The following is a 21,510-nucleotide window of genomic DNA, read 5'->3' as shown; positions in this document are numbered from 1 at the left end:
ACACTGTGCTCAGCGCAAGCCCTCACTTATAGGCCGTGTAGCTATCTCACGAAAACACAGATGCCATCGCTGACACTGTTGGTAACTGAGCGAGTTTATGCTGCTGTACCAAATGCACTGTCTCTACTTTCCCGTTTGACACGGAGGTAAAAAGTGCTTCTCTGGAATTAAGAAATGTGTCAGCATAACAACACACACACAGACCCACCATCTACGCGAATGCAACCGGCATCGTCGGGAATGGTGACCAAAGTACAAGATGTTGGTACAGCACTGTCGCCGCTTGCCGCTTATTGTGTACATCCCACAAATCCCACAACTGAACTATAGGACCAGTTTCCTTCATCCTGACTGCTTATTTTTTAAGTTCAGATCCATTGGTAGCGGGTGCACGAACTCGACAGCATGAGGCCTAACCCAACCTTCGCTAAACAGGATCAACATTGGCTCAAACTTCAGGTGCACGGCTTGAGAGAACTGAAGCTTGTGCAATTATACTTCGAAGGCATGTCGATGCATTTTGACTGCGAATAATTATATATACAAATGAATGAGCTGCAGCTATTGTGTTGTCAGTTAGATGGCTGATCGCGTAAGGTTCCGTCAAGCTATCATATGGTCAGCAGGCTTATTTTGTCGGTACTGTCGACAAGAAAGCCCATCGCGCTGTATAACTCGCACCCGTCTGTTGCGTCGTTGCTGGCCTATTATGGTCAAATGGTCTCAGTGACACAGTGCTGAATAGTCATCCAAGCGTCGGCGTCAGCGTCTTGTCGGTCTCGTATCGACCCAGTGTTACCATGCCTTAAAAGAGTACGTGAAGTCAGGCATGTGCTGCCATCACCAGCAAGAGCGGGCCGACTCTGCAAGAAGACTGCGTCAGCAATGGGTTTTTAAGGTGTCGCCCAAGTGTAACGCAGGGATTTATTGATAAATTTGACAGCCATCAATGCAGGGTGGCAACTACGTGGTTCACGGTGCAGGCCGGACGAAGTCCCGGCCCTTTTCTGTTTTAAAGTGGAGTTGCAGTCTTACACTACACACGTTTTCGGCACCGCATCAACGTTGAGCTACCAGTAGAGTTTCAACGCGGTACACAGCACAAGTGTTCGCTGCAGTGACCATCAGTGTGAATTGGGGTCCCCCCCCCCCCCCCCCCGGAGTACTTTCCCCCAAGATTCGGACCACCCACGAGGCTTCTGTACTCACTCGCTTCAAGCTTGGCAATGCTCCGCGGGCGCTGAGTCTCACTCTCCCAGGATGCAGACCACGTGGCTCTCGTACCAACGAATGCCATTAAAAAAAAACACTTGCGCAAAGGCTTAGCATGTTGACATGTTCAAACACACTACAGCCACCGTCGCCTCGCTCAAGAAAGCACGCCGCCAACGCTAGCGATCAAAATCCACGCTAGCCCTACACTTTGGTTCAAACAAAGGTCTCGAACGAAGCAAAACTTAAATCTATCATCCGATGCCCCAAGAGGTCCATTCGTAAGTCCGGGCCATGCTGGCACCTTGTTAGTTCCTGCTGGGAAGTGAACATCTAGCGACAGCAGAGCGCAGAGTATTGACGACGAGCCGTTGTTCCAGTCTTCAAGCAACCACACAGACTACGACGGGAATGTGGCGTGAACGACACAACGTGTTTGCATGCGGTGTGTGCATTGACCAAAGACTTGCGAGGGCCAGTGCGGTGTGCTGTGAGTCATTGATGATGCGGACGACCACTCCTTTCATAACGGGCGTTGACGGTGTTCCCGGATGCGGCCAGTCATGCTGCTTATCACAATTTCGTTCCGTGCAGTGGACTAATCTAATTTTCTGAAGCAGGAAACAAGACACGGCCGTGCGAACTGCCTGCAGTACTCGCGGGTACAACTGACGCACCGGCAGCGCTACGCTGGCCTTGCAGCCGCAAGAACCACTACCCGGCGCCCAGCAAGCGACTGCCCAGCTTGTGCAGCCGACACCTGGAGCGCGGCACGGAGAATCGCCTTCGAGCCGGGACTACGATCCGCCTCGCAAGCCCGAGCAGTGCCGCTGACTGGGCACCTTCGAGTCGGCATCAAGTATTTGCCACCTGAGGGCTACAGCAACGCAAGCCCGACACTCAAAGCCGGCGTGTGCAACGCTGCCTTGATCGCCAACCTTGGCGGGAACTTTACCAAACGGGCGCCCGAACCCTTCGGGCGTACCTAGGTGCCAGCATCAACGTATGGGGGGCTTCTTAAGGGGAGGAGAATGTGGGGAGCACACGCGCCCATCTTCCCCCGCGCCGTCGCGTCGAGAGCCGGCATAGACGGGGGAGAGGCGCACTATGCCCTCTCCCGATTCTCCCTCGCTCTCGCGACACGCGCGCCCTTCCTCCTGACTTGCGGGCAGGTAGCTGACAGGCGAGGAGGACATTCCCCTCGCCCAGGTAAAAAGGTACAAAACAGCGCCACCGGGGGAGACCCTCTCTCTCTGAGGCCGGACCTCTAACCTGCCGGACTGGAGTACCTGCCGCAGTGAGTGACCACGTTGCCTGACTATCCCGGGCAACGAGGCCAGCCTATTTATTACTATTACAGAGAGGACGTCCCTCTGCCAGTGTTCTTTATTGCCGGTAGCAATAAACATTCTCACAGTTGACGCCGCCGGCTGCCTTATTCGTTCGAACTCGACGTAGCCGCGATTTCCGCGCTACGGGTTGGGGAGTAACACAAAGCGACTGCGTGGGGCTAGATCCGGAGCTCGCCTTCAGCCCTAGCCGCACGCAGAGTGAAACCCCCACACATGTCACAGCAGGATGTTCTCTAACAAAGAATTTCGCCACTTCAGCTGCGCTGCCTTTCGGCAGAACTTTCGTTTCAGTGAAGCGGGTGAGGTAGTCCATCACCACGACAATCCACTTATTACCGGTTGTTGACGTCGGAAAGGCTCCCAACAACTCCATCCCGATCTGCTCAAATGGTCGGCAAGGAGGCTCTATCGGCAGTAGTAATACTGCTGGCCTTGTTGGTGGCATCCTGTGTCGCTCTCGACATGCCTCAATGTAACAGGCGTCGGTGGTGAGGTGCAGCCAGTAATATCTTTCCTGTATTCTCAATAGCGTCCGGTAGAAAGCAAGGTGCCCAGCAGTCAGACCGTCATGTAGGGCATGAAGTACATCTGGACGGTGTGTTGAGGGAACAGCAAGAAGGTACTGGCGTGGACTAGTGAGAAGGTCTTCTTCACGAGTAGGTCGTTTTGAAGAAAAAAAACGAAGACAGTCCTGGGGAAAAGGGGAAAACGCTACGTGCTAACTGATACGTATGCAATAAGCTGGTACGGTTTATGCAGATACAAAATGCATTGTGTTCAATTCCCGCTGAGGAATGTGACTTTACTACTTTTAAAATGAAACTACTGTTTAGACGGTATGGTTTAACGAGGTTTTACTGTAGCGGCATATATATATATAATGTCTACTTATACTAGAAATAAGCTGTAATCAGGGCTGGCATACCAATCCCTTTAACAAGAGTAGACCGTACTGCATGTCCTCATTTGAATAATTTCTATGTGCGTAAGTTGGTGATAGCTTGCTACACTCTTGTTATGCCTTGCTACAAGACTCCCGAGCATGTGCAGGACAATTTTTTCTTTACCAGCATTTGCAAGCTATAAATATGAGAAATGTGCTGATATTCAATATTCAGCTTTCTTTTTTCTTGATTTGATTCAATATTCTATTTGAAATCTACTGTTCAGTATTCGCACACCCCTACCAACAAGTTTTAACAAAACGTAGGTTAAACACTACATCTAATCGAAGAAGTGCGAGGCCGTAAACTGGTTTTCTTGCCTGGTACTTGTAAACAACTAGGCTGGACAAGCAAGGCACGCAATGGTGCCAAATGTCTTATTGAATGATGCGGACCAATGCTGCGAAATGGTGAAATCGAATAAATCGTTTTAAAGGTGTTGGAATAAAAACGTTGGTCGCTGTGCGTAAGCTCCCTTAACAGCAAGAATTCGCCTGTGTTTGGCCTACCTTGACACCTGGCCACATCGTTCTCGTAGAACGAAGTTCCCGCTTATATTGTTTTTGTCGTTGATGCAAATGAATTGAAGAAAGCCCTTGTTAACCCTTTAACTTAACCTCATAACACTGCTAAAATGTGTTTTTATATACCATCCATACCTCTATGTAATTGCTCGGCTTTAAGAGAAAGTAAACGAAATGAAATGCAGGCTGCGGACCTCCCGTGACATGGACTGCTGCGGAGTTGCAGTCGGTGGCTGACCACTGCAACGACAACAAGTACAAGGCGAGGACGGTGCAGGAGCTGAGCACAGACCTGTTCCTGCACGCTTTTGTGGAACAGTGCGGCTCACTTGAGGACCGAGCCATGGTCACGGCTGTGCTCGAACACGCCTTCGACGTCCTGGCGCTCAGCGTTGGCATGATCAAGCGCGTCTACTGTGATGTGAGGGCTGGGCTGGTTTCTTCTCGGGGATGGCTAGGCTCTGAAAGATGTTCGCTGCGGTGCCCTTTATTTCAGCAAAGGCACATGCTGTGGAGCAGTGCTGCTTACCTGGCAGGCGCTTCAGCACTGACGATCCCGAAATGCATAGTTTTGTTTTCCCATCTCAACAATTCGCTCAAAATAGACAATGGGCTGCAATTCACAGCATCCAGTCAAGCCGTGTGCCGAAGCGGTGGCCAGACGCAGGCACCGAGTTGAACTTGCCTCGTACTGCAGCTTACGTTTGCGCTACAGGGGTCGTCACTTGTCATGAAACATAAAATTAAGACAGTTTATTCCACCGACAACTGTTTTGTGTGGAAAAAATGTAACTGATGTTTGTATCACCGGCCGTGATGGCGTGCTCAAGCTGTCAAGTCAGCGTGGTGGGGAGCTGGCCAGTGGACTCACTAGCATTATTCTGGCCTTTAATCTTGCTATTGTGCAATTGTGTATGCATGCTTTCATGCCACAAAAGCACCATTTTTAATCTTGGGTGGGCTCTAGTGAGGAAGAACTGCATTGAGCAGACGGAGTGAGCAGACGGCAGTGAGCAGACGGCAGATGGCAAGCCACCGTGTCGCGTAGTTGTGCAATTGTCACAAAAACCCATTTATGTGTTATTTATTTCAATTTCGATGTTTTCATCATTGTTGTAATCGCCTTCGAGTCTGATAGTGGTATATATGCGAAACTCTGCCATTTCACAATATACCGCAGCCGTAATTTTGGATAGAACAGACTTTGGATATAACAAACGTTCTTCACTAGATTTTTTTGGTCTGTCATAAGAGCATTGACTGTACTGGGGTTAAAGATGGAAATCGTTGCGCAACTGGCCGCTGACGGCCAGTTGCACGGCAGTTTTCCATGTATTTGCGGGCTTCTTTCACACTCGGAAAAACACTTTTTTGTAGCATGTATTGAGCAACAGAAAGCTGTATAAGGAGTTTTCTATGTTGCTCTACAATTTTCTGATTGACACTTTTCATCTAAATATAATATTTGAGTTAATGAATACTAACTATCTAATTAGGCAGAATGAAAAAATAATCTGAGTATCTCCTAGTGATGACAAACGATGTTACCTTGGTTCTGTACAGCTACATCATTTGCATATTTTTAATGTTTGGCTCAAGCTACGTGGGGCACCTTGTTCTTATATATATATATATATATATATATATATATATATATATATATATATATATATATACCAAGTGTAACTTGTGAAAATTTGTAATACGCTTAGATATGAGTGTACATCTCATCTGGGATGTTGTTCATATATGTGTGCCTATGTTCAGCTTGTCAGTGGTAGATAAATGGTCAACAGGGGTTCATTGTAAAATGTGGCTGTACAGTATATCAGCTCAGTGAGTGCTATGGTTATCTAGAGGGTGAACGTTTGTTAAACAAAAGAAATCGGGCCATGCAGCTGAACTGTACTCTCAAAAAGTGGTTCCAGGTTCAATTCTTGAACCAAAGTAATTTTCTTTAATACGAGAGTTTAGTTTCCTGTTCAGAAGCCTGTATGGGCTGCCTTCGTGGCATGCAATTTCTTTGTTGGCCATGGCCTTTAGAAAGTTCCGTGTTCAAATTAATTGGTGGGTTGGAAACTCGACTGCCTCGTAAATGCTTAACCTGGCCTCAACCCTTGTTGCCCTCTCTCCTTGCAGAAACTTGGCGTGAAGGAGTTCTCGCATTCGACCGAGGGGGGCCGCAGTGCCATTGAGCTGCGCTACCAGTCATCTCGGTCGGCAGACGAAGTGGTTGTCGTCAACATTGGTGTGTTCCAGCTGGTTGACGTGCTCATCACTGTCGTGCCTAAAGAGCCACTTAAGTACCAGGTGGGTCGGTTCTCACGAGTTTCTGTGCCCTTAATCTCGTGGTTGTACAGTGGCGCTTGCTTCCCTTGGTTGGAAAATATAACGAACCCACTATGGGTTGAAAACTCAGCCTTATAGTTTAACCTCTGTGTAGCAAGCTCTTAGTTGCAGGAAGCTTTTGTTATATCTGACATTCACTATTGAAGTACATGTGCAAGAATTTGCACTGGCTATTGCTTCCAACTGCAGGTAGCACAAAGCATTTTGTTAGTATTTTATTTCATACTAAAGTGGCAATCCTTTTTTCAAGAACAAGAAAAAAATGTGTACCCTCTTTCTTGGTGCCAAAATTTTCCCAACTCGCAAGCATGCAGAGCAACGCAGAGTTCACTGTTGAGTCATTCTGTCTAGATTCACCAGGTTTTCCATCAGCTTTATTGCTTACTCCCTCACCTGTTAACCTAAATTGAATTGAATTGAGTCTCTTTACAACAATGTTGTGGGGGAGCAGGAGTGAAAGTGGTTTAAACAGCTTTAGGGGACCTGGCCTCTCTACTCACATGTTGGCATAATGGTAGTTGCAACAGGGGGGAAAAAAAAATAAGGAGGAAATACACAGTGCAGTGTACATCGCTCACGTACAGGCAAAGCATACTTGTGTGTGGTACGTATCAGAAAACTTAGCAAAATAAAAATAAGCGAATCAGCAAGAATTTCGTACAAACGTGTATGAGTGTGTATATGGTAAAGATGTTGCTTCCAATAATACCCTCCATAGTTGCTTAAATGAGAGTTGTGGAATGTCAAAAGAGCTGTTATCTACTAATTTAGTAATGTGGGTAGCAATAACTGTCGCATGTGCTTGCCATAATTTGTGCAACATATCTTTATTTGCCATTCTTCTGCTGTGCGCGTATTATATTTTGTAATGTTTGCTTCTAGTCCAGCTAATACCTAAAAACCCGCGTATAATACAAACCCGCATGTAGTAAGAGGCGAAATTGCTGGAACGCGAAATGGAAAAAAAATTTTATCGGCATATATTAGGAGTTCAGAAAACTCAAGGAAAACATTTGTTCAAATTGCACTTTACACTTCAATCGCTGTCTTCCTCAGCTGCGCTCTCTTCGGATAGTTCTTTGTCGGACATATGTTCCCAGAGGTACTCATCCTCTGCGCCATCGAGCGCGTTCGAGATGCCGCACTTCTTGAATGCGTGATGCACAAGGTCCTCTGGTATGCTGGCCCATGTGTCCACAATCAACTTGCATAGTGTGGCTGGCGAAGCCTGCTTCAGCTGCCCGGCCGGCGTCACTGCAGGCTCACCTGAGCGCAACCAATCTGCGTAACACCGCTTGACCGCGTCCTTGAACGGCTTGTTCATGCAAACATCTAAAGGCTGCAGCTGAGACATCATCCCACCCGAGATAACGGCAAGTTCTGTGCCGGATTCGCACAACAGCCTCTTCACTGAGTCGGTCAAATGACAACGAAATACACGAGGATGGACGGGGACGACAACGGTGCACCGGGCCGCCTACACCAGACGGACTTTATCCAGTCGAGCACAAGATTCTCGTTCAACCAGCCTTTCTCGCGGCATCCCACGACCACATTTTTTTTCGGCTCCTGACTTTTAGGCACTGTTTTGTGCTTGAAGACGACATAGGGCATGCGTCTGCCGTGCACGACAACATGACGGTAACTCGCGTTTTCTTGTTTCCAGTGGACGAGACATAAACTTGTTTAGAGCCCTTTTCGTGCACGGTGAGGGGCGATGGCATGTCCAGATAAACTGGCGTTTGGTCAGCATTTCCGATTTGCCCTAGCTGGAAGTTTTCAGACTTGCGCAGCGAAATAACGTGGCACTGGAAAGCCACAAGCAGCTCTTCGAACGATTTGGGCAGCTTTTGCGAAATCAAAGTTTGCGGGCGTAAGGAAAAACCAGCACGGCACATGTAGCGATAAATCCAGTGCTTGCTCGCTTTGCAAGCAAAACTCGGTAGCCCTTTTTCTCTTTCAAGCTCCTTAGCTTTTGCCTGCATAAGCTCCACGCGCACAGCTAGATGCGCGGCTGACTGTTGGTGTATGAACTCTGTCGAGGCGAGTTCGATTTCCGGGAATGTGCCACTCTCCGGGCCGCGAAAGCTTCTTCGCTTCCGCTGCACACGAGAAGGGCTTCCTTTTGTCGACACCATTCACGAATGCTTCTCTCTTTGATGCCAAACTGCCTCCTGGCCGCACTGTTGCCGATGTCCTGTGTGGCTAAAATAACCTTTCTCTTGAAAGCAGCCGAGTGCTGTTTTCGTGGTCCAGACATCTTGGTTCTTCAATGCAGAATAAAAAAGATGCACTTCGCGAAGCGTGGTTTGCATGTGTGCTGCCAAGGTGCGCACTCAACAATAAAGAAACGATGCTGTAGTCACGCAGCAACGACGAAGCCAAGCCGTAGCCATGCAGCAACAATGAAGTCAAGCCATAACCACGCAGCAATAACGAAACCAAAACTTCTAGCCCAAATTTCTGATTTAAATTTTCGTTCGGGTCCGCGTATAATACGAAGCGAAAATTTCGGACGGTAATAATAGGGAAATAACCTCGTATTGTATGCGGGTTTTTACGGTATTGCTAGTGCATTAGTATTGTTGACTATGCCAAATTTGTACTGGCAACACAAATTATAAGTGTACATAGAATTGACGCTAATTATACTATGTTGTGTGAAAATGGTATAAACGTGCTTTTGCTATCCTTCCCGTCAGCACCTTTCGGTGCATTTACACCAGCGATTGAGAGAGGTTGTGTAGTTTACCGCGACTGGCAACCAAGGAGTGACGGTGACCGATGTTCACAGCAGCAAGCTTGAGCTGCCCATAGGCACACCGAAGTGTTCCATGATCAATACCATTCACATCTGCTTGCACTGCCATGACTACATGAAATAAGCTTCGGCACATACAGACATCCTGTGCCGCTGATTGGTTTGGCAGCTTTTGCAACTGTAGTCACGCGAATGAAAAAATTGAGCAGCCAATGACTGGCCCAAAGCAGTCGGTTTTCAACCAGACCGATTATTTGCAACCAACCTGGTCACGCAACCTCTGCAAGTTGCCAACGTAAATGAGCCCTTACCCTCCTCAGTGCTGCTACTGGTCACTACTGATGCCATTGCTTCCCTAGTTCTCCACTGCACTAGATTGCACTGGCATCAGTGTGCCTACCATAGCTTCAGCAGCTGCTCTTAGAGACAGTTATGCCATCTCCTACTGTTGCCAACACTTTCTCTGCGACAAGAAAATGCTAATCACTGTAAGATGAAATAGGAATGTCTAATAAAGATTGGCAGTTAGCGAGGCTTAGCATTGCACTTGAGTTCCTCGGGCAGTATCCTAACATTACGCGGGGCTGACATGTTGGCCTGAAACAGCGCCCTGGCAACTTGCACCGGGCGTTTCACAATGCTGGTGTGATGATGGACGCTATGAACATCACTGCAGCTGTCACACCTCAATGGTGCACAACGTGAAACCGACAGAAAACAGCCGGCATTTATTAGCGCCCAATGAAGAGATTACAGTAAAACCTCATTTACAGAATTAAGGATTATAGTAGTGTATGCTTTAGAAAAATAATGTACTAACGACTAACTATACGATCTGAAGTAACTAAAAAATTTGACACTTAACTGTAGTTGACATTTACGTAATGCGAATCATTGCGGCACAAGGCACGAAACACCGACGCCCGGCGAAACTGGTGGGGCTCTGGCGACCCGAGATGCATTTTGTTGTTTTCCTGTTGCATAGTGTTCCAAGATGGCCATGGGAAACGGAAACAAAACCGAGCTGATGAGCAATGCCAGAGGCCGCCGGAGCGAGACTGGACTCTCACGTGTCACCGCCTGCAGTGAGGAATGGCGGTGCATTTGGTTTATTACCTACTAAAAGCGTGCAGTACGGTTCTGACAGCGCTACACCCCACGTGCTGTATAACAGATAGGTGAAGATGCTTATCACAATAGGGTTGGCAGCAATAGCTGTTAATGCGGCGGGCAATGACCCGGGAGGAGATTTGCCATACCGGAATATCAAACTGAGTGCACGCAGGCGTTTTCACATGAGAAGGGCCGGCAAGTATTGTGGAAGAGCTGATGCGTCGGGCGCAGGGCTGGGTAAATATACTTTGAAATCATATCAAGATATGATGCAAGATACTCAGGCAAGAAGTACTTGAGATACAGATAGGAGATACTATCGTAATTATTGTATCTGACACGATACTTTCCATTTGTATCTTCAGATACTTTGATGCATTCGCAGGTTTGTTATTATAGATCTACATAATGTAGCAGCAAATGCGTATGCACAAATATTATTGCTTCGAAATTTCGTAACTCTGACCAACCTTGTTTCATTTGAATGATATGTTTGTTAGTCTGCTAGTATTTCAAAATTTCTTTCTTTTTTGCTCAAAGTGTAATATTTTTGTTCCGAAACATATTATTCGGGTTGCTTTAGCTGCCCCGAAGCTCTTTATACACAGCGCTGTCGGAGGTTCTTGCTCGTTGCTTTTGTAATTGAGAGAAGTCGTTGCTCTGCTTGCCTACCAGCTAGCGGATTGCCATCTAATTACGAAAATGTCAATAAAAAGCTTCGGCACAATGGGGCAAATAGAGCTGTGGAGTTTTACCTTGTCTGTAAACGTGTTACCATTCCAGATCACCGGAAAGCTATGCAGTCGCAACAATGCTGATAGCAACATTTTTGCGACGCATTGTGTATGCAGGGCATGTAAAGCTGCAATGCCACTTCATTTTCTACTTATCGTATTTACTCAAATGTAACATGCACCTTTTTTCCGATAAAATGGGTCCGAATATTGCATGCTCGTTAGAATCGACTTTGACCCTAAATCTGCCCTACCATATCGCTATCGGCATTTCAAGATGGCCATCTCATGCGGGCTTCGAGCCTAGCTGCCGTAGCTTTCTCCGTGTGCTGTAGTAGGTGCGCTTAGGAAATGCTTCCTTTGACTTAGTAGGTTGGTGCACCGTCCGTCTTCCCGTTTTCTGCGTTCGCTCTATCAGCATGGAAGTGCCCACTGCAAAGACATGCCGAGTTCATCACGATGCCACTATTAAAAGGAAAGTGATCACTTGTTTGGAGACGGACGGAAATTGGGCCGCATCACGGGGGTTCGGAGTTCCTGAAACTACCGCGCAGGACTGGCGCAAACAGAAAAGGCATTCTACAGTGGCGGCTGCTATATACGTACTGCACGACCGCGCAGCCCCTATTTTGAAAGCGATCTGCGACGGAGACAAATGTCTGCATCTAGGCGCACCGCGCTGTGTTCTCGTCACTTAATTCGTGTCAAAGCGAGAGGCCGCCCAAAGGTCAATTCCCTCGCTCCTGCTACCGCACTTCGCCGCTCCAGTATTTAAAGAGTTTTCGTGGTCATTGAGTGAGACGTGTTCATGTTTGCTTGTGCGGGACACCATGCTTGTTAATTTAGGTAGTAAGAGAATGTTTCAAAGTTTATATGGCCGATAAAACTACTATCCTTACTTTTCGTATAGCTGTCTATTAATTTGCTATTGTAATTATTGCTTCACCTTTTGGGCGAAACTGTGACTTTTTTTATTTATCGCAACTTTAGTGCATTGGGAGTAAATCTTTAGTTTTTTCCAAATGAAAGAAAATTGTATTTCTGTATGAAAGAGTGAGTTACGCGTTACTGTAAAGGACTTCTCTTTTTTTTTAGGTCACGATAAACGGGTGCACGTTACAATTAACAGTTTTTTTTCCCCTTTTCTTTGGTCACAGAAAACAGGTGCTTGGTAGAATTGAGGAAATATGGAATCGGCTGGTGTAAAGCATTCATTAGCAACATATTCACGCCACGCACATTAGCACGCACGCCAATGGCACGAGGTACAATGGCACGCACGCAATGGCACGCCAATGGCACGCACGTACAATGGCTACGAGCAAGTTTCGTGGCACCAATATTCACGCCACGCACATTAGCACGCACGCCAATGGCACGAGGTACAATGGCACGCACGCAATGGCACGCCAATGGCACGCACGTACAATGGCTACGAGCAAGTTTCGTGGCACCAATGCAACTAGAAGCAAAAACTCAAGAAAACAAAAAGCTACAGAAATTGTGTGAATTGTCTGCTAAAGCATAAGCATAGTTTGGCTAGGTTGTGACTTCGTCTTCCTTAGTTTTGCTTACTTGCTTTTCCTAGGTTATGCACGTTTGCCCATAGCCTTTCCGGTGACAAAGAATGCTTAGGCTTTAGTAGACAATTGTCAGATTTCCTCGCTGCGTCCAACTCCTTCAACGCAATTGTACCAATTGAGCCGGAATGCCAGGCATGGTTGCACCTCGACGTAGCAGAGCAGCCGAAAGGGAACACCGGCTGCTGCAGTGTTGCATGAGGGGAGAGTATATTGCCACAATGCCATGTCGCCCTCGCCCTCGCAAGCCTGTGTTATGCATGCCTTCCTTGTCCACACAAGCTCCTGCCATCGTGCTGACTGTGCCTGGGTAAGACCCAATGAAAACATGCCAAGCATCTCAGTGCGCTCACTTGCCCGCGAGGCGTTCGTAACTCGGATGCTCAGCAGCATTCCATCGAACATTGGGCCACACCCAAATTTAGGTTGCCTCCCCCCCCCTCAAATGTAACTTGGCCCACGTCCAAATTTTATGTTGCCACTAGTCCCCCACTACGGCGTCGCGCCTCATAATTAGAAAGTGGTTTTGGCACATAAAACCCCATAATTTAATTTTTTTAATGTGTCAGAATTACAGATAATGATACACATCTTGCCAGACGTATCATGATACAGATGCAAGATTCCCAAAGAGTATCTAAGATAGTATACAGGATAGATTCATCTTCCATACTGCTGTCGCTCGCGCTTTTTCTTGTTTACATGGGATCTAGCAGCCGGAGAGCGTGTCACACAATCCCAGTCTGCAGCAGGGAACAGCAGCGCATTTCGTTTATTGCCTACTAAATGCCTGCATTACGTTTGCAATGGCACCATGCTTTGTGAAAGAGGTAGGTGAAGATGCTTAAAGCAAGAAAGGTTGGCGGCGATAGCTGAGAATGCAGCCTGCAATGAACCGGAGGAGGTCTGCCGGTACAGGAATAAGAAACTGAGTGCACACCGGTGTTTTCACACAAGATGTGCTGGCGAGTTGCGAGGAAGCTGCCGTTCTCAATCGCGCAGGCCTCGCATATTTTCTTCTTTGCATGCCGGAAAATATATCATACCATAGCAGTTCGGCAATGTGCTGAATGTTGGTGCTGAAAGATTGTTTTCTGGGAATGCATGAACCGGTAAAAGATAAGCTTAACTCAGTTGGGTAATTTTTGTGTTCTCGATCGCAAACATTGGCGTGGGAAATCATACGTAACAGGATTGTATATAAGAGGTTCTACTGTACATAGTTTTAGTGCACAGCTCTTAGGCACCCATTCCTGCAGCGAGCATCAGTGTTATCTTACAGCGCCGCTAAGCGAACAAGCACAACGAAAAACGGGAGTGAAGACTGAGCGCAGTGAGGGATGAAAGAAATTGATGAGATCACAAAGGCACGACGACAAAAGCGGAGAGGAAGGTGCAGCGAAACCATGAGGCGGAAAGCAGAAGAGGGTATGGCGAAGTTGTGAGAAGAAAAGTGTAGTGTGGCGACAATGACTACAAGATGGCGCCAGAGTCGCAAGTCTTATCTGGGAGGTCTGGCAGCGGTGGCTGCTATGTATCACGGCTACACGTCACCAATGCCCTGGCTCCCACGATCTGCAGATTAGCAAGGCAGTCGCACCACACTTCAGGTCAGGTCAGTTTATTTCTTTAGACTCCCCTTTATCAGGGGTGTTACATAAGGGATAGGATACATAATGCAACGGACACGTCAACGTGATAACCAATGGGACATTTGAAATGTGGTAGATACACTGTGCAAACAAATATATACACGTGATAAAATATACATGTGATAAAAAATACATGTGATAAATGATGCATTTGTACAAGAAAGAGTCATTATTTGAGCCAAATAGAAGAAACATCGTCAATATACAATTCAACGTAATAACTAGTGGAACGTTTGAAAAAAGGTAGATGCATTGTATACGGAGTCGGTGCCAACGGCAAATTCTTTTAACAGAAAACACAGATCCGAACAGCAGGAAGCTTGGTAGCGAACATTGAAGCCGCTAGGCCTAGCATTGCCGTGTTCACTATGGCTGCCAGGTGATCAGCATGTGAGATAATCAAAATGGCAGCAGTGGTGGCTTCGATTAATGCTGTTTCAGACATACATTTACGGTAAAAAGTCCAGAAAATCAGATGGCAAAGGGTTTCAGCATCTGTAATTTCAGACGTCCTTATACATTGGCTCCAGGGGATTTGTGGCTGTCGCGAAGGTGTCCGAATGATTGGCCATGTGCGGAAAATCGTTTGTTGACTGTATAGTACATTATTTAATCACTGCGACACAACTTATTCTGTATACTCCATTTCATGCATAGCAGGTAATACTGCATCACTTATGAAATAAAGACATACATATGCATCATGCACTTCGTGTAGCGTTGTCTCATAACTTTTATTGTTTGAAGATGTGATGTACTTACAATAAAAGCTCATTAAACCATACCCGCTTAAACTGTAGTTTCGTTTTAAAAGTAGTAAAGTCAAATCCCCGACTCAGCGGCCATTGAACATAATGCGTTTTATATCCCCATAAACCGTACGAGCTTACTTGGTACGTATCGGTTAACAATGTTTCCTCTTCTTGTCACGCAATCACGGTGCTGCATCGTCCCCATCGGATGGCCCAGCAGAACAACAAGCCTTGGAGATCATAACAACGGCCTCCAAGCACCCTCTGCGTTTACGCATGAAGCCACATCAACAACATTTCAGCGCTGTGCCAGAGAGTGTTGTGGCATCGTGCATGCGAGGACTCATGTCATGCTGAAGCTTGGATAAAAAGCACTAAGTGCTAGAAAAAAAAGCGGACATCGTTCATGCTCTCAAACGTCGCACAAAGAAGTCGGCGCTGGCATGTGACAGGGATCTACTGTTGACTGCGGTGTGTGGCATTTGGAATGCGAAGAAGTTGCTCGGCAGCGCTGCTGCAACCACGAAGAGTTGTCGGCTACGAGGTTAGACTTTTCGCCATTGTTGCCTCTGTTGTTGCTGAAGTGTCACCTAACAACAATGATGAGCACGACATGGAAAGCAACAGCACAGGCGATTCAGGGCGAACAGTGGCCGAAGGTGCACGTTATGTCAGCCTCATAAATGCGATCGTGTCAATGAGAACGGCACACCGCAATGAAAAAGGCGCCCCACGACTTCTGCAGCACTACCACACCCGTGCACAGAGAACGTGCAATGCCAACGAGGAATCTGCCATGCAAGTGTTTGCCGATGAAAGGGTGCTGGCTGAAAAGCTGGCTTCCAGCATCAGTAAGTTTGAGGCCGCTGTCGTTGCTGCTAGGCCGCCATGGCATCAAATGAAAATAACGCTTTTGTCATATGAAGTAAATACTGCATGTTTTCGCCCTTTCATCGCACTCTCTCTGAGTTCCGTTTCTGACGGGAAAGTGGCCGAATTCATGCTATTTCGGTTAAGCAGTACTACTGTTTAGTACGTAGTTTTTTCAAGCTCCGGCAAACTACAGTTTAATGAGGTTTCACTGTATTACATGAAGGGTGTTGCAAATCTGAACAGCACAACGCTTGCCCTCTCAACCAAAACATAGCGTGTCACATGCAAACAGCACAAATGTGCACAATTAATGTGTGATTTGTTTTAACCGTACACCCACAAGCTGTACAGTCGTAATATAGACAGTAGTTATTGCTTAGGAAACATTGCAGATCAAGTACAACTATGACCGCACTACATTCGTAGCTTTTACAGCGTTGGCTGCTAAGTATGAAACACAGTATAGCAGCCTACGACATGCGAACAAGGCAATCGCTTAGCCAAGTGTGTGGGGTGACAAATTCCAGCACTGAAATTGACTGTGGAAGAAGCGCTGTAATCGTATTGTTTCGCCTGCTGCCACCACTTATGTGCAACAAATCTGTGCTCTTTTTGCTCTCATGCAGGTTGTTCTCAAGCTTCCCCCTTACACAGTGCCCGTCGTGCCTGCAAAGTGAGTTACGCTCACTTTGGTGATGGGGGGAAATTTCGTGACTGCATCTCGTTGACTGCACACACCAGAGATAAAGCACTGCGATGTACAAAAAGAGTTTGGAGCACTGCTTGCGGCATTTTTCGGCATTAAGCCGTTGAAGGCAGGAGCGCAGTGGTTGCAGCTGTCTGCCACTAGGCGTGGGAAATGGGCGAGATGTGTGGGTGATGGGGGTGGAGGCCATGGGATAACGGCTAGTATGTGAGGATAGCTGCAGTCTCCTCTTCAGTGCACAGATTTATGAGGACGTGCGCATGCTTGCAGCTGTGCGAGTGGGACATTGGTTCAAACATGTTTATTGAATGTACCTTGTGTAAGGCCTGAATCTAGCTTGTACTCATATTGGTGCACAGTCACTGACCAATAATTTGAACTCATTATTGGAATGCTTCATGTAACCGCACAAAAACAAGGGACAAAGAAGGAACACACAAGACCCTTTGTCCCTTGTTTTTTGTGCGGTTACATGATGCATTCCAATAATGACCACCAACTAGCCCGCTTATCCCTGTTAAATTTGAACTCAGCAGGGACTGCCCTTAATGTCTAAAGAATCCAAGTCCAAACTAACGAATTCGCCAGAAATTAAGTTTCTTTCTTCCACAAGTAACCAGAAAAGCTTGTCAACGCATTGCTGCATGCACATATAGTTGTGTGCAACCCGGTCTGTCTATTTCTACCATTGTCATACTGTTGCTACAGATATAAAAAAAGTGCAGTGGGGCACGTGATGAAGCCGCGAAGCTGTCCGCATAAGCATGTGCAAATTATCGGTGTCCACATAATTCGTCAACAACTGTATAGGCATGCCGGGTGGCAGATTTCACAAGCACATGAGTTTGTGCCTCATGCAGCGCAACTTTCTGTCCATAGAGTGTTTTAGTTTAGCATCCTTACGGTACGCTCCGCTCCGAGCTGCCCCGCTAAGCCACAGCGGAGCGGCGAGCAATTTTCACGTCTTAGTTATACGTTTAGGGTAGCGGAGCGGACCTTTCGTAGTTGCAGCGCCCCCTGACCAAATTCAGGGTAATGAAAGAAAATAAAAACGCCTATTGATCACTCTCATACAGTAAAACGTATATATGTATATAACTTATTTCTCCATGAAGTATCTAGACGTGCATTTGTAATGCGTTGCCGGTCCATTTTATCCAATAAAAAATAAAGCGCCGTCTTGGGGAACGCCACGTGATAGCCAGCGCGCTTGCTTTCAGCATCCAATTCAATCCTTTCTGACGCCAACGCTAGCCAAACCGCTGCGCAGCACGCTCCGCTCAGGCAGCTTCTTAGCGGATCGTGTTCCTCGCTCCGCTAGCCCGCTTATGGCTAAGCGGACGGCGCATGTGCATTCGCGCTTCCACTCCGCTGCTTAGCGGAGCGTAAACACGCTCAACTAAAACACTCTCATGACAAAGGACCATTTACGCTGCACGCAACCTTTCACTGCTATTTCAGCCTTGAATAAAGGGAAAATCAGACATTCACCCATTCGTAGCAATAGCTACAAAGGAAACCCATATGGATTCCTCGAAAGAAAAAGCCTTGTTTAGCCATGTAACATGCAGTCAGCTTCCAATAATACGACCTTGGTGGAACCAACGAAATTGGTCAAACTATTCACTCGGTCGAATTAAACAAAAGCCAGAAAAAAAAAAAACATTGCTGATTCATTTGGCAGTATTTGCCCCGATTCTAACAAGTCTCCAAATCAAACATACACACACTGTTTGTGTTCAAAGTAGAAATCTAACGCATGCCTGATTTCTTTAGCAACTAGAATGTAGCACGCCTCTGATTCAGGCAATAAGAGAAAGACAGTACCAGCAAACTTTACCTTCACAGAATGGAAATTTATTTACTTAACGTCCATCATCATTACTCTGGTAGTACTTTATCGCCGTCTATCAAGAACCACAAGTCGTCTTTCGTACTGTGATAGCGCATTTTATATACAGCATTTATCGAACAACTCTACCATAATCGCCAGCAAGTTGGCGGCCCACGCCTAGACTAGCCACTTTGCTAGTTCTCCCTGCGATGCGTGCGATTCAAGAGAACAAACTGGTGGGCTAGTTGGTACTGCATAACTTGAGGCAAAGCAAAAAAAGCATGAGGACAAGAGGAGGAAACTAAGATACAGTGCTACAAACAGCTGAAGTTTTATTGCACATGGTTACCACATATACACCATCATACAACAGGCCAATATCGCAACATAGATTTCTTTCCGGCACAATCATCCACTATAGGCTGCTACCGCGATAGAAACACGGTTAGTTTTTTTGACAGTGACACAGATGGGCAACTTACACATTTATCATTTCTAATCACTTCAAATGCCTCGATGATTTCCCTAGTAACTTGATCTGGGTTCCTGGATATCACTTTTAATTTGTCAAACAAGTGTTCACAGGCGCAATGCAAGCAGTGTGCGGCTAGTCTTTACCAGATTATTGAAATTGTTCAAATGTTCCCGTGAGCAATCATAGAGGCTCCTTACACCACTACTTTCATGCACGAAACAAACGCTTCTCGGTGTTTTTTATTGCACTCATGGTGCCTCTTTGTAGTATTGTTAACTTTTGCACACTAACCCGACAATTTCAAAGGGGCTGAAAAGACAACATCAATGCCAACACGATTCCCAACTTTCTTCATATTAAGGCTAGCTTGGTGCAAGTACGGCATGACAACCACTTTCCTGCTTCTGCTCTGTTGAGCAGTGGAATTTGGGCAATCATGTCTTCTTAACATGCTGCCAGCCACGGCTGTCAGCATTTGCAAGGGGTAGCCAGCTGCGTTTAGGCACGAAACTTGGTTTTCGAAGCTTGTGAGCATTCGATTTGACAGAATTCTGAGAACATGTGACGCGGCATGTTGCTACTAGCTCAACGTGTAAAAGAGCTTATTGTTTGAATGCGCTTTTGTAATCTGACTGAAAATGGCGTGCCGTCGTCATGCTATGCAAGAACTTTTACTGTTGCCATCCATGAACGCCATCTTGTGATGGCAATGGCTCTAGCTAGGGTGGCTCCTGACAGTAAGCTGCTGCGAGCACAGTTTTGGTTTCATATCAGAGTTCACTGGCCCAAGCAATTTTTGGATAGATCTTCATGGAAAAAGAAGTGTGCATTAAAATAAAGTAAATACAGTGATAATTCATTGTGACCTCCTGTTTTTGCTTTAAAACCTTCCTGCAGCCGGAAGCAAATACTAGGTTGGCTTTTTTTTCTTTCTTTCTTTTTGGGGTGGGGAAGGGGGCACTTTTGACGCATTCGCTGCACCCCAAGTGCTGCCACTATGGGAGCTAACAAAGTGGTCATCATTGTGCTCCAGCATGTTTGATGACCACCCAAGTTCGATTATCCAGTGAAGGCTAATTTCAGGATTGAAATAATGACACTTTGGTCCCATAAATATGTATGGGCTGTGGCCAGGGACCTTCAGTTGGGATCAAAGGAAAAAAAAAATGGAATTAGAACCGGAGTCAAATCAACAGAAGTGTAAGATGCAGCAAAAGATGAAAATGGATGTTTGAAAACAGTGTTTGTTTGTGGCGGAGTATAGTTGGCATGCAGTGAATTTTCCACTTCCGATTGGGTGGACAGGAGCACTTGAAACGTGCTTTTGAGGTGTTCACCCATTGGAATGTTGCTCCTTGTTAGAGTGTGTTTGCTGATGCACTTCTTCGTTGTTCTGCTTGTTGCAGGAAGGAAGACAAGGACAGAAGGCACCAGAAGCGATGAAAATGGACTTCACTTTAAATTCTGCCTTGCCCCTACTGACTATCTTTTTTTTTCATTTGCATGGCTTTCTGCTTTTTTATTTGACGTGACTACCGAGATGTTTTTTTGACACTTCCTCTTTGGAACGGTTCTTTTGTGACAATGCTTTTTTTTTTTCTTTTGAGACTGATGAACTTTACCTTGGGCTGCGCAAAACGTGATTAGGACAATAAAACACTTATTTCATAAATTCGTTGATTGCTGCTGCTGGCTTCCTGGCATATCAACTGGCATTCGTTTTGTGCCATCACAGGTGTTGAAGATAGTGATTTTTCTATGGCTTGTTCGTAATTGAGTGGCTCCACTGGAGTTACTTTATTTGAAGCGAAGCAGTTTGGTACCTCACAGGAGCTTTTGTAAGGCAGTCATTAAGGGCAGTTAAGTAAAGCTTTAGCTAAAAGGGGTACTGAAAAGAGAAAGTTATTTGAAATGGGTTAGCAAATTAGTCTTATACTAGTACAATAGCAAAATAGACACTAATGCCATGAGAGGAGGCAAAGACAGGTGGGAACACCACTTTGAAGCTCCTCTGCCAGCTTGCTGTGATGTCATATTTTGACACCATCTGCTTGGGCCAAGCTAACTTTTAATAGGTGAAGATGTACTACAGTCAAACCAGACTATATTGAACCCGTTTACATCGAATTACTTTTTATACGGAACAATTTCTGAACCCGGTATGGTTACAATATGTATATATAGCAAAAGTTACGCTTACATCGAACAAAAATAGCAGCGACTTGAACGTCAAGCGGCGGAAAAGTGCCCCCAGAAGTTGGCTTTCCCTTGCGGTGGCAGGGACACCCGATATCGCCGGCTCCATGAAACTGCTCTCCCTACCATGACCACACTGTGTCGAGTGAGCTGTCGACAACCCCCTGCAAAAAATTATCCTGGCCCACCCGCAGCGCTTGCTCAGACAGCCAATCAGAGGCTCTTGTGCCCTCGTCATGCAAGATGGCGCAAGTGCAAGTTGTCTCACTGCTTTTCGGGTTCATTGTGTTTGCGCCTTGTGGGCCTTCTCTCGCAGTGTTGCCATAATGAAGCGGCAGAATTCGCCTTTCGTTGTGAAGCTCTAAATCATAAATTGGGTCAAACGCAGTGGGAAGTCTGATGTCTCTGCAGCGTGCAAGATTCCGAAGAGCACTTTCAGCACAATCTTGAAGA

General features: G+C 46.3%; 1 protein-coding gene across 2 annotated transcripts in view; it reads left to right on the top strand.

Annotated features, from left to right (window-relative positions):
• The window catches only part of LOC135918462 (DIS3-like exonuclease 2), a 266,232-nt gene extending 245,699 nt beyond the window's left edge, over positions 1 to 20,533 (top strand). For both annotated transcript variants that reach the window (XM_065452101.2, XM_070533505.1), the window contains 4 exons: positions 4,218 to 4,453; positions 6,172 to 6,342; positions 16,473 to 16,519; positions 20,268 to 20,533. In XM_065452101.2, the coding sequence (XP_065308173.2) occupies positions 4,218 to 4,453; positions 6,172 to 6,342; positions 16,473 to 16,519; positions 20,268 to 20,304 (491 nt within the window). In that variant the 3' untranslated portion in view covers positions 20,305 to 20,533. The remainder of the gene's footprint in view (positions 1 to 4,217; positions 4,454 to 6,171; positions 6,343 to 16,472; positions 16,520 to 20,267) is intronic.
• The last annotated feature ends 977 nt before the right edge of the window (positions 20,534 to 21,510 follow it).

The sequence above is a fragment of the Dermacentor albipictus genome, chromosome 2 (assembly GCF_038994185.2).
Source record: "Dermacentor albipictus isolate Rhodes 1998 colony chromosome 2, USDA_Dalb.pri_finalv2, whole genome shotgun sequence".
Lineage (NCBI taxonomy): Eukaryota > Metazoa > Arthropoda > Arachnida > Ixodida > Ixodidae > Dermacentor > Dermacentor albipictus.
Note: the sequence above shows the minus strand (reverse complement) of the source record. Positions and strands in the feature narration are given on the sequence as shown.